The following is a 12,954-nucleotide window of genomic DNA, read 5'->3' on the forward strand; positions in this document are numbered from 1 at the left end:
TGTGGCTGCATACGTGTTGTCATTGCTTTCACCATTATCTGGTGCAGTAATGCAGCCTTGCACTATTAGATTTTTTTCCTTGTAACTGAATACTGATAATTTTATCTAAGGATGTTTAAAAGTATATGTAAAACACATGGAATAATGCCTGTAATAATGTTTGCTAGTAGTCAATATTTTACATTATGTTTAATGATAATGGGCACATCTGTTGACAAGAAACAATTTCCCAAATCAATTTAGAATAGACATTTATTTATACTATAATTATTCTATATCACTGTAGAGAGTTTTACATCATTTAAGGGTAAATGTCTAATGAGTGACTGTGAATATCCAAGTCTTTTTCATAGTAAATTATTTAAATTAACCTGGCAAGATGAAAAGGTGTACACTCCTACAACACCGAGACTTTTCCTTGCTTGTTATTCTTGTGTATAGCGCTTTGTCTAGTGCTTTGTACAAAGCATGAGTTAAGCTGTTGTACAAAGTGTTTTTCCAGGTTAACAAAAATATCGTATAAATTGTGAAGATTTGATGTATTATTAGAACCTAAATGGTACATGGTGATTCATGCATACATACATTGAACAAAGTCTAGTTAAAAAAGTAACTACACTTTCGTATAAAAACTGTGTCACTATAATATGGCTATTCAAGTTCTGAACATTTCCCTCTCTTTGACTAGCAGAACAAATAGCAGCATCATGAAGAGACAGAATGAGACCAGAGTTTCTGAATTCCTGCTCCAGGGTCTCCCTATACCACCAGAACAACAGGGCTGGTTCTTGATGCTCTTCCTGGTCATATACCTGACCACCATGTTGGGGAACCTGCTCATCATTCTGCTCATCAGGCTAGACTCTCGTCTCCATACCCCCATGTACTTCTTCCTCAGTGTCTTGGCCTTCAGTGACGTGTCTTTATCATCTGTCACCGTGCCCAAAATGTTGGTGGACATGCAGAGTAATCACAAGTCCATACCCTATTCAGGGTGCATTTCTCAGGAATATTTTTTAATATTTTTTGCTTGTATGGACAATTTCCTTCTTGCAGTGATGGCCTATGACAGGTATGCAGCCATCTGTCAGCCACTCCACTACACCATGATCATGAGGCAGGAGCGATGCATCTCATTAGTAGCTTGGTGCATGTTCTTCAGTTTTTTACACTCTCTGATAAATGCTCTTCTCTTGATCCAAGTGTCCTTCTGTGGTGATATTACCATTCCCCACTTCTTCTGTGAACTCACTGCATTGTTGGAGGTAAGCTGCTCAGACACTTCACTCAATAAACTGGTCATATTCATTGAGGGAGGAACGGTTTTATGTACTCCATTCACTTTTATCATGGGATCGTATATTTGCATATGGGCTACTGTCCTTAAAAATCCTTCTGCCAAGAAATTCTTCAAAGTTCTTTCTACCTGTGGTTCCCATCTCCTAGTTGTAGCTTTATTCTATGGGACCATTGCAGAAGTGTACTTTTTCTCCTCACCAGCCATGTCCAGTGCTAAAGAAATAGCTGCTTCTGTGATGTATATGATAATCACCCCTATGATGAACCCTTTCATCTACAGTCTTAGAAACAGAGATATAAAACAAGCCCTAATGTTGTTTGTTGATAAGGTGATGTTCTGCAAGTCAAACAATTTAGGATGAATGAGTCAACATATACATAGTCAAATGAACAAGGAGACTATGATTCAAACTATTATCAGAATTGATGTTCTAAGGTCTCAGTTGAAACTGTCTGCATCCACATCTCAGAGAGGTTTCCACTCTGCTCACATACACCAACTTTTATTACCCAGACTGACTTGCAATGAATCTAAAATTTTCTTACCAACAGTTAAAGAGTGAGAGTATCTCACCTGCACGGCAAAGCCTGGCAAGCTACCCGTGAAGTATTCAATATGCCAAACTCAATAATAACAAATCTCACAATTTGTTGTGAGACATTACTAGTGCATGCATACTCGAGTTAAAGAGTATGTGATACCTTACTTAAACATATCTATAACTTGTGGGGGGAGAGTGGTTAACAGGCCAATTAGCAGGAATCAAGAATGTCCTTCATATCCAACACCTTCAAGAGAAATCAGTCTTTCTCTTTTTATATATTCAAGGTCCAGGAAAGAAAATTACTTATTTTCTTAAATAATGTCAAAGAAAAAAATGTTTGCATAAATCGTATTTTCAATACTTTAAATTCTTATATTCTTATTACAAACTTTCAATCATTGCTTTTTTGGGGGGTCACACCCTGAGATACACAGGGGTTACTCCTGGCTTTACACTCAGGAGTTACTCCTGGAGGTGCTTGAAGCACCATATGGGATGTTGGGAATCAAACCCGGGTTGGCTGCGTACAAGGCAAACATCCTACTTGCTGTGCTGTTGCTCCAACCCCAATGACAGCTTTTCATTTCTTCTTACTTGTAGATTCACACCAGTTCTGATAATCTTTGCATTGCTGGGCAGCGCACTTTATAGTCAGGCTCATCTCCAGCCAAAACCAGAACTACTGGAGATGGCCCTCTCATAACTGTATGGATTCAAATTAATTTGTTTCTCTAATTAAATAAGTTTAATGATGTCTCTATAATATTTCAGCTGCTTGAAATTAGTTCTTAGGGATGCTATAAATGGTGTCTGTCTTGCTCAAAGTGGCTGTTACAATCCATCTATACATGTGTAGAAATTGAATACAACATGTTAAGTTTATACACTTTGTTTATACTTCAATACAACAGCATGGAAGTGGATGAGGAGGTAATTACAACAAACCATAACTTTCAGATTGGAAATATTATGGTGGCATGTATACATATTTTTGTAAATTACATAGATTATGAAATTTTATGTTTTACAGTGCACTTTGTAAATACAAAAATAATGTGACTTTTAAATACAAAAATAATTCACACAAATAAAATGTAGATGTATAGGAGTATACTCATACATAAATATGTTAAGGCATAAATGTCTGTTGTTTATATTTTTTATATGTAGATAAGAATGAGTGCCACTATTCTGGTGACCAAATGTTTCTATTTTTCCTACTTGATTTCTTTCTCTTCTTTCTAATTGTTTCTGTTTTTGGCTTTCATTATAATTTATTAAGACAAAAGCTTTCTCTTTTCTTGCATCAGTATCAACCATGAACAGGGATTCCCTCTCCCAATCCATCACTCCAGAGTATGCCAGTTGGCACAAGTATGAGTGATGATTATAATGTGGTGCTGAGTTAGTCTGACCTCTCTGGACATTCAAAAGCTACAAGTTCTAGAATGACACCAAGTTTTTGAGGGATATATGAAAGTCAAGAATGAGTTATGACTGTCTACACACACTATTTAATATAAAGAAACTAATAGCCTTGGTGAACACAAATCACTGAAACAAATCACAAAAGACATTTATGGAAAATTAGTAACCCTCATCTTATTAAGAGAACTCCTAAAACTATAACAACAAAACAATTCAATTGTTTTGTTCCTTCTATAGTCATTGACCTTGTCAAACAGGACATAATCCACAAAACTGTTGATTTTCTCACTGCCATCTTCATTCACTGGGAGCAGCAGCAGCATTGTTACTTAACAACTTGATTTTTAAAGTTATTCTCTTTGGGCCACTGAAATACTGAATAGCAAATTTACCTTACATAAATCTGAACTGGGTTCAGCCAGCATACAGTATCTCAAGCACAGCCTGGAGTTTTCCAGAACCCAGAGTCAGGAGTAAGCACACATTTGGGTGTGCCCAAAATCTGAGAGAGAGAGAGAGAGAGAGAGAGAGAGAGAGAGAGACAGAGAGAGAGAGGCCAGCTCTATGTTTTACAACAAACAAGCAGCAGTTCTAGAAATAATCATAGACACAGGTTTAAGGATGATCTGCTAAGTTTATCTCCTAAGTTAAACTTCCAGTGCAAAATGGTAATAAGAGAAAGTTAAGGAAATTATGTAAGTAAAATTATGTCAATCCATCAATATGAAGTTTAGTAAAATACATGCAACCACTATCACTGTATCACTGTCATCCCATTGGTCAAGGATTTACTCAAGCAGGCACCAGTAACGTCTCCATTCATCCCAGCCCTGAGATTTTAGCAGTCTCTCCTTACTCATCATTCCCAATGCTGCCGTATTGGAGGCTCTTTCAAGGTCACGGGAATGAAACCTGTTATTGTTACTGTTTTTGGCATATCGAATATGCCACGGGTAGCTTGCCAGGCTCTGCCGCCACCACTATAGAAATACAAAAAAAATATTAAAAATATTGACCTACCTAAAGGCAAATATTTATAGCAACACAAAAACCAAAAGATTAAATGCATTTTCATCAATGGATGCATAATCCATAAAAAAAAGTTAAAAAGAAACTAATGCTCTTACTGATGCATTAAACTAAATTAACACAATACTGATTTTTTGTTTTATAATCCTGTTAACTATAGTTTCATGCATATATAGTTTTAGCACCACACTCACCATCAGAGTGCCCCACTTCCCCTACCTGGGTTTCAAAGATCATTCATACCCATCCCTGTCCCCAAAAACTCAGTTTTGTGAACAAGCTCTCTAGTAAAATATAAAAAGGCTATATAAAAAAGTAGAAAGGCAGGTACAATATGCATCACTTCAAATTCAAAGCAGTACAAATACAAAGTTCAGAATTACCAGAAAGTTTTAGCTTATAAGTAATTAAGACTGACTTGGGGAACTGTGACAATAAGAGGTAAAATACAAAGGAAAGGTTAAAGATAGACTTTAACCAAATTTGGGGTGCTAGCAAGAGCCTGGTAAGATTCTCTGGGAAGAGGAAAGCAAGCAATTCACTGATGAAACCTAAAGCACTTAGGATTAATATTCAACACAAAAGAAAAGTTAAAGATAAACTTTAACTAAATTAGGGATGCTAGTAAGGGCACAACAAGCTTCTCTGGGAGGAGAAAAGGGGGCAATTTACTGATGAAGCCAAAAATACTTAGGGTTAATATCCAACACTGAGTTACCAAATACTAGCTGCTCAGAATCTGGAAGACAGGAAGAATGAATGAAGTCAAGTTTTTAAGGAATGGGTCAGAGTCAAGAATGAGTAATGACTGTCTACACAAGTAACATCCTTTAATATAAAGAAGCTAATAAAGGAAGTCTGGTATAAACACAGAGAATTGAAAAAATCAAAAACACATTTATTACAATTGAACATCACACCTTTAACAGTAAAAACAAAACTGATAAGATAGCAACAAGGCCCAAAGGCAACATAAGGAGAGAACTGATCCACACCATTGAGTTGAGGTGTGGACAAGATGTGGGAAGACGGGAGTCTCAGGGTCCTTTGGAGAGGGAGGGGGTACACTGGTGTGGTGTTGGAATTATGTGCATGAGAAACCATTACAAATGGCATTGTAAACCACACAATCTTAATTTAGAAAAATTTTTTAAACACTTGAAACTAACAACTTCAAAAAATCTATTTTAAAAACGTACTGTTTCACAAGACTACACATGGCCAGGAGACACTTAAGAAGATGCTCAATATCTCTAATTATTAGTAAATGCAATCCAAAACCATGACACAGCCCTAATCAAATAAGAGAATTACTATTTGTAAAACACACCAAAAAAGCGTAGTTGCCAAATACATAAGGAAATTGAAACTCTTGTGCAGTGCTGGTGGGAATGCAAAACAGTCCAACACCCTCAAAACATTATAAGATATACATTTGAGGAGGAACACAATGAAAAGTAGAGTCTCATACATGCCGGGGCATGTTGGAAAGTGTGGTTGGGATGGGAGCACAGGGCAATGTCCTGATCTTATGATAAATGATGGTGGGTTAATGATCCAGTGATAAATGATAGAATAAGGAAATTGTGCATAATGTAAAAGTACTCAGCTATAAGAAAAGATGAAATCTTACCTTTTGATATAACCTGGATTGACAAAAAAGATACCATGTAAATGAAATAAGTAACAAAGACTACAAATACCAGATGCTCATGCTCATATGTAGTATATAATTTTAAAAAAATAGAATTTTACTGAATGAAACCCAACCCTTGGTCTCTGACAACAAAACTAGGGTTTCCAACCAGTGAGTGAGAGGAGGGAAGTTAAGTAGGTGGAGAAAAATGAAACAGACTAGAAGTGACAAAAGGACAGTGGTGGAGGGTTTTTATCATTTTGGTGGTTGGGGGTTGCAATAAATGTGTAAACAGTAAAAATGTGAAACATATTTTCCCAATAATTTAAAATATATATATATTTTTTTGCTTTTTGGGTCACACCCAGCAATGCTCAGAAGTTACTCCTGGCTCTGCACTCAGGAATTACTTCTGGCAGTGCTGGGTGACCATATAGAATGCCGGGGATTGAACCTGGGTTGGCCGCATGCAAGGCAAACGCCCTACTCACTGTACTATCGCTCCAGCCCCAATTCAAAAAATATTTAAGATGGCAGCTTTATTTATCCCCCACCACCTACCTGCTCTCAACCAGACTTCTGATGTTTTATGAAAAGAAAATAAGATACAATGTCTGAAAAACAGTTTGTCAAATATAAGTCCATGTTGAAAAATTAGTCATTTATGAAGGGCAGCTTGGATAACACAGAATATAAAAAAATCAGTGGAGATGTGGGTTAACGACATGACTCAATCTGCACCAGATTTGGTCATCAGTTTCAGGGCCAAGACAAAACTCAGCTCCCTCATGTCACTCCCATGAAAGTCAGTGCTGATTAGGAAGCAATGGAACTGGAAAGGGGAGAGAACCCCAAGCACTTCTCTCATGGGATAGTGCATTCCCCTTCACTGGCCTCTGACCCCATTTCTAACGTCTGGTCCCAGCATGGTGTTGCTTTTCACCAGAGGGTGAGATATTCTGACTCAGGTGGTCAGCAGTTTTCTGAGCTAGGAATCCTTCAACTTCTCAAGCCTTTGATCTCTTTTCTGCAGGCCTCTGGGGTCTCTGTGTGTGCGCGGACACTTTAGGAGAGTTTATCCTGTGCTCTCACTGAGCACACAATGCAGAACAGTAATTCTTGTCTTTAGGCATCATCGCTGACTGTAGGCAAATAAGGGGACCCCTGAGGCTTCCCATTTTAAAATGTGCAATCTCAAGACTGTTAACCTTGCTGCGATGTCCCAAGGGCACCCTTCAACTTCCCATCTACAGGTTATCAAGGCTGTAAACACTTTTTTTGTAGAATTTTACATGGAAAAAGATTCAGCTGTGTATTGGGGTGTATTCTAGGATTGACTGGATTCTAAATCTATATGGAATGTTACTGCTTTTAGGTAACTGTGTAGTGGTTGGATCCAAGATGTGTATGTCTGTTTCAGTGTTTGAGGGGGCATAAGGATGTTTTCTTTTATGTAAGATTAGGCTACTATTGGTTTATAATTGTTCAAAGCACAGGAACAGGAAAGGTAATGTTATCTTACTTAGCAAAGCAGTTTTAGAAACGAAGTATTGTTTTAGGGTCTGTGATCCGAGGAACCAAACAGCCTCCAAAAAATGTGAGCAAAGTTCTTTATTCACACCAAGTACACATACTGGTCTACCAGAGTCCCCTGCGCAGAGAGCAACCTCGTCTCCCTGCAAGTGTCCCCCCCCCTTTTTTTTTTTTGCTCAAGCCAGGTGTTATTTTTATTGCTTTTTTTTTTTTACAGTTGCAGATTTACAATTTTTTGTGCTTGGGTTTCGATTATACAATGATCAGATACCCATCCCTCCACCAGTGCCATTTTTCACCACCATGGATAATATCCCCCCACCCCCATCCCCCCATCCCCCCTGCCTCTGTGGCAGGGCAATCCCCTGTGTTCTCTCTCTCCTTTTGGGTGTTGTGGTCTGCAAAAGAGGCATTGAGTGGCAAACATGTTCAGTCCATAGTCTACTTTCGACATGCATCTCCCCTCCTGGGAGGATCCTCCAAACATCCTTTATTTGGTGCTCCCTTCTCTATCTGAAGCGTCCCCTTTTATATCTTTACTTGGGTTTGGAACTTCCTGCCTTGGATTGACTCCCTCCCAGGACGCTAGGGTCGTGTTTTTTCTTGATTGGCTTATCCCTTCCTTGCTGCCCTCACCTGCTAACTCTGATTACCCAACTTGACTTCCTACCCCCCTTTTAGGCTATAACCTGCCCCTTTGCCTTTTATGGTCCTGCACCTTTACTTATTCTTCTGCTTTCCCAGAGCTTATGCCAGTGATTGTGTTAGCTAGGTTAAGGATAAATCCGAATATCCTGTCCAATATGCCTGCTTAGCATTAAATCGTTACAATGTGGGACCAAGGCTAATATGGAGTCCTTAATGTTAGTTCTTACAGCCTTTCAGTATGTTTCCATTTAGTAGTTGACCCACAGTGGTTGGTTTTGGTTTACAGCCAGGGGTACTCAGTGCTTGATCCTGGCTCTGCACTCAGGGATTACTCCTGGCAAGGCTCCAGAAACCATATGGGACTCCAGGGATGGAACCCTGCTTGACCATGTGCAAGGCAAGCTCCCTAGCTGCTGCTATTCCTCCAGCCCACCCCATAGTGCTTTAAGGACTAATGTTGAGGAAAAGTGACATTCACATACCTGCCTTGACACCTTATAATTGCTTTACTTAACATCATAAGTCTCGATTCATCTGAAAAATAAGAATGAAAACTATTCCCGGCAGTGAAAACAGAAAATTTCCTTTTTCATTTTACTCCCAGGATAGGATATATTTTGGTAAATATCATTCACAGCCATGTTACAGATGACAAAACATTCTGCTATGATTCTCAGCATAAATGTCTAATGCAATAATTCGATGTCTTATGTTAATCTTGAGTTTATTTAAAATTTTGATCTACATATTAAGTGTATATGAGATAGAATGGAACAGTATTCTGATCCCACACCCTTGCTACAACCACAAAACTAGTTGCTTGTTGAACAGCTCAAAAGGAAAGGCTCAGGAAGGTAAGTCTGGAGTAACTCTTTTAACTTGGTGGCAGCTTTGGGGTGTGAACATGACAGCTGAAGTTTCCAGAAGTACAGGAAGGTGGGAGGGAGGTAGCATATCCCACCCCAAAAAGCCTGACAATTTCAGTCACAAAACCTGCATACCTAAATTATATCTCAGTGAGGTCCATCCTGAGATGATGACCTCTTAGCACCTGTATTGCAAGTCTTAATAATGCACAAAAGGGGATAGAGAAAGAAGAAAAGTGGTTGCCATAGAGGCATGGGGGTATTGGGGGACAGGAGGGAAATGGGGGGACATTGGTGGTGGGAAGTGTTCTCTAGTGTAGGGATGGGTGTTGGACCATTGTATGGCTAAAACCCAATCATGAACAGCTTTGTAATGATCTATCTCACAGATATTCAATGAAAAATATTTTTGAAGGAAAGTCTCAGATATTTTCCTTTAAAAACAAATCTCACAGGAGTGCAGAGGAAAGAAGACTGAATCAGATTTTCCAGATGGACTCCAGTGCTGAACCTTCACTGACCATTTTTCTCTCATTTTATTACTAAAATTTACACCCAGGGATGGGGACTAGCTAATGTACTAATAATGAGACATAGTTCACAAAACAGCATGGTACTTACTAGAGTAAGGATAGATTAACCACTGGATAGATTAAGCAACGGATTAAAACCAGCCAGAAACCCCAGCTAATCTATAACAAAGGAACTGGGTGCTCTTCGTAGAGCAAGGAAAGCCCCTTCAGTGCATGGTGATGGGGAAAATAAGTATATGCATAAAAATGATTGGACCAATTTATAATGCCACTATACAGTAAAATTTGCAGTTGCTCTTTTTATCTTGTCCTCAGGATTTATCCTCAGAATTCCAACTTTCTCTATCTGATGGGTGTGCAAGGGTTTCCCCTATAATTTAATTTGAATATTTCTACTTATTCATGAGGCAGCATCTTTTTATATGATTAATCATTTGTATTTCCTTGTTTTTAGTAAAATGCTTTTTGATAGTTCTTTTTGATAGTTCTCCATGCCATATCTCGTCTGTTCCTGGAGTTGTCTCTCTTTTTCTTATTGATTTCTAGGGATCATCTTGTTGGAGTACAAGGAGCTTAGGTTTATCAGGCTGCACCTATCAAAGTGCTCCCGAGTCACTCCCATTACTTTGTCTGTAACCACTTCTATGCTCTCTTGCCCAACCAATTTGTAAGGTCTCATCCTTCTTAGACACTGAAACTTGTACTATAAGTTAATATTGCCTTTCTCCTCTCCTCATGTCTTTTGAATAGTTTAATGCAATGTCCTTTTCATTTCATGAACTTCAAGTACTTTTTGTCATCTTGTTGCCTTTTTATCTTATGACTTTTGACTAAACATCTAACTTTTTATCTGTGATAGCTAAATTTGCCATTTTTATTTTGTGATTAGTGCTTTCTTTCTGTATCTCTTTTTAAAAGGTGTTTTTCTACCTCAAGAAGATAATAATATTCTCCAATATTTTCTAAACAGTTGTTAGCTTTTCATTTTATACATAATTTTATTCTTCATCATGAATTAATTTTTGCAAATAATATGTGGTAGAGGTCCAATTTTATTTCCATGTGGATTTCCAACTGAGATCATTTATGAAAAGGTGCTCTTCATAATATACACATTCAAATTCACTTATATATTTTTCTATTAATAGTTTATTCTTTTAAGGTAAATATATTTCACATACAACATTTAAAATGTGAAACCTGCTAATTGCATATTATTTTTTGTACTATGATTACCTTTATAGTCATATTTAGCACACAATACATTTATTCACAACCATTTTATTTTGTTAGTTTTTTTAGACATTTTGAGGACAGTCACAGAAACACACCATACTATTTTTAACAATATTTCCTTTTATGTAAAAGTGGAATCATTAAATATCTATTTCCCTATTGTTGGGCATTTAGGTTGGTAATCATTTTTCTACTTTTCTTTTTTTTTTTTTTGGCAGTATCTTTTTATTTTGGTCATCATTTCTTTTTTATTTTTAATTTTTTTATTAGTGAATCACCGTGAGGTACAAATACAGACTTAGAAACTTCCATGCTTGCATTTCATTCATACAATGGTCTAGTATTCATCCCTCCACCAGTATGTGCCCATTTTCCACCACCAATGGTCCCAGCATCCCTCCCACCATTCCCCCCGTTCCTCCTCCCTCTTCCCCGCCACCCCGCCTCTCTGGCAGGGCATTCTCTTTTGCTCTGTCTCCTTTTGGATGCTGTGGTTTGCAATAGAGGTATTAAGTGGCCATCATGTTCAGTCTATATTCTGCTTTCAGGGTGCGTCTCCCATTTTTTCTACTTTTCGACATCACAAATGATACTGCATTCATTTAGTGTGCACATGCTTACTGATTTAATTCAATATTATTGTAATCATGAATCATAGGAATATAAATATGAGATAAGAGAAATTACCAAAAATTAATAAAACTACTCTCATAATGGCCAAATTATTTTTCTCTACTATTAAATAATAAATAGTAAAAGTAAGCAAATATTTTACTATTTATCACTAAAATAGTAAATTACAAATATATAAAGACATAAACATTATTAAAGTCTAAAGTTCATTGCAAGAATCATAAACAATAAAGGGAGAATGCAAGAGAGGAGAGAATTGCTCCCCAAAACAGCCAAGTGTGCTCTGAAAGGTCCTAGTTCCATCTTCCTCCCAAATTTGCATATAAATTTTAATCATAATCTCAAAGGATTCTGGTAAAATTAAGCACATCCAATTGATCTTTTCCTGAGAAACAGGTATTTCTAAGTGGCAATGATGTTGAAAACGGGAAAATTTCTTAGGAAAATGAAGCATAAGAGAGGCTCAGAAGAGTGAGTATGTGTGAGATACAAACTCCAGAGGACCAGGATAGAAATTCAGAGGTAGCTCAGCCTCCGGACCCTGGCCTTAGCATTAGAGTAGATGTGTATCAAACTCTTGAGTCACCTGCGTTATCAGGGCTGAAAATTTGGGTTCTGTTGTCAAAGAGATGGAGAGAGCAACAGGCATGATCCTTGCACAGACTGTTAGCCAAAACTTCTCGCCTGATGCAAATGTATGAGGTTCTCATTCTCTCCATTTCCGTCTTCCTCTGTTCTGAAATTGATCTTTAGGAAACCTTTTACAGAAGTTTGTTGGGGTCAAAAAAGAGTACTATGCTATCCAAAGTCTTCACACACATACAAATTTGTTCCATAAAATTCTGCAGAAAACAAAATATACAAAAGATATCATTTTCTACAAGGGTTAGGAGGACTGGTATTTGGTTGGGCTACCACAAGTGTGTTGGGGCGGGGGATGGGTAAGATAGAGAAGGGACCAGTATGAAAATAATAGTTGGAAATGATCATGCTGGACAAGAACTGAGTGTTAAAAGTAGGTAAAGGGATATACATGACAACCTTTCCGTATCTGTATTGCAAACCACAATGCCCAAATGGAAAGAGAGAGAGAGAGAGAGAGAGAGAGAGAGAGAGAGAGAGGTGTCTGCTATAGAGGAGGCTAGTGGTGGGCTGGGACAGAGGGTAATGGGAGGGACATTGGGGACACTGGTGCTGAGAAATGTACACTGGTGGAGAGGTGGGTGTTGGAACACGATATGACTGAAACTCAATCATAAACAACTTTCTAAGGGTCTATTTCACAGTGATTCAATTTAAAAAAAGATATTTCCTGAGGGAAATAATGGGAGGGAAGAAAGGAGATATTTGTAAACTGGCAGCCAAGAGTTTCTGTTGGCATTTATCTAATTACTGAATCCTAATAAAGGCTCAACAATTAGCCATTCCATTTTTAAGAGGCATGTGATTTAACACCCAGTCAAATTTGTTATACTGTTGTCTTATAAGAGCTTAATGTGGTATCAGAGACTACAAAAACTGGGTATAAAAAGCAGAGACACTCATGAACATGCCCAAACAAATTTTGG

The 12,954-nt window shown here is 37.8% G+C and overlaps 1 protein-coding gene across 1 annotated transcript; it reads left to right on the plus strand.

Annotated features, from left to right (window-relative positions):
• The first annotated feature begins 701 nt into the window (after positions 1–701).
• Positions 702–1,661, plus strand: LOC130045743 (olfactory receptor 1J4-like). The gene has a single exon (XM_056138579.1). The coding sequence runs from the start codon at positions 708–710 to the stop codon at positions 1,659–1,661; it is 954 nt and encodes a 317-aa protein (XP_055994554.1). The 5' UTR covers positions 702–707.
• Positions 1,662–12,954: the final 11,293 nt, after the last annotated feature.

Source organism: Sorex fumeus, unplaced genomic scaffold (assembly GCF_029834395.1).
Source record: "Sorex fumeus unplaced genomic scaffold, SorFum_2.1 ptg000129l, whole genome shotgun sequence".
Classification (NCBI taxonomy): domain Eukaryota; kingdom Metazoa; phylum Chordata; class Mammalia; order Eulipotyphla; family Soricidae; genus Sorex; species Sorex fumeus.

Bases quoted from the DNA above. Each gene is read 5' to 3' on its own strand.
- LOC130045743 (XM_056138579.1), top strand. From the start codon at position 708: ATGAAGAGACAGAATGAGACCAGAGTTTCTGAATTCCTGCTCCAGGGT.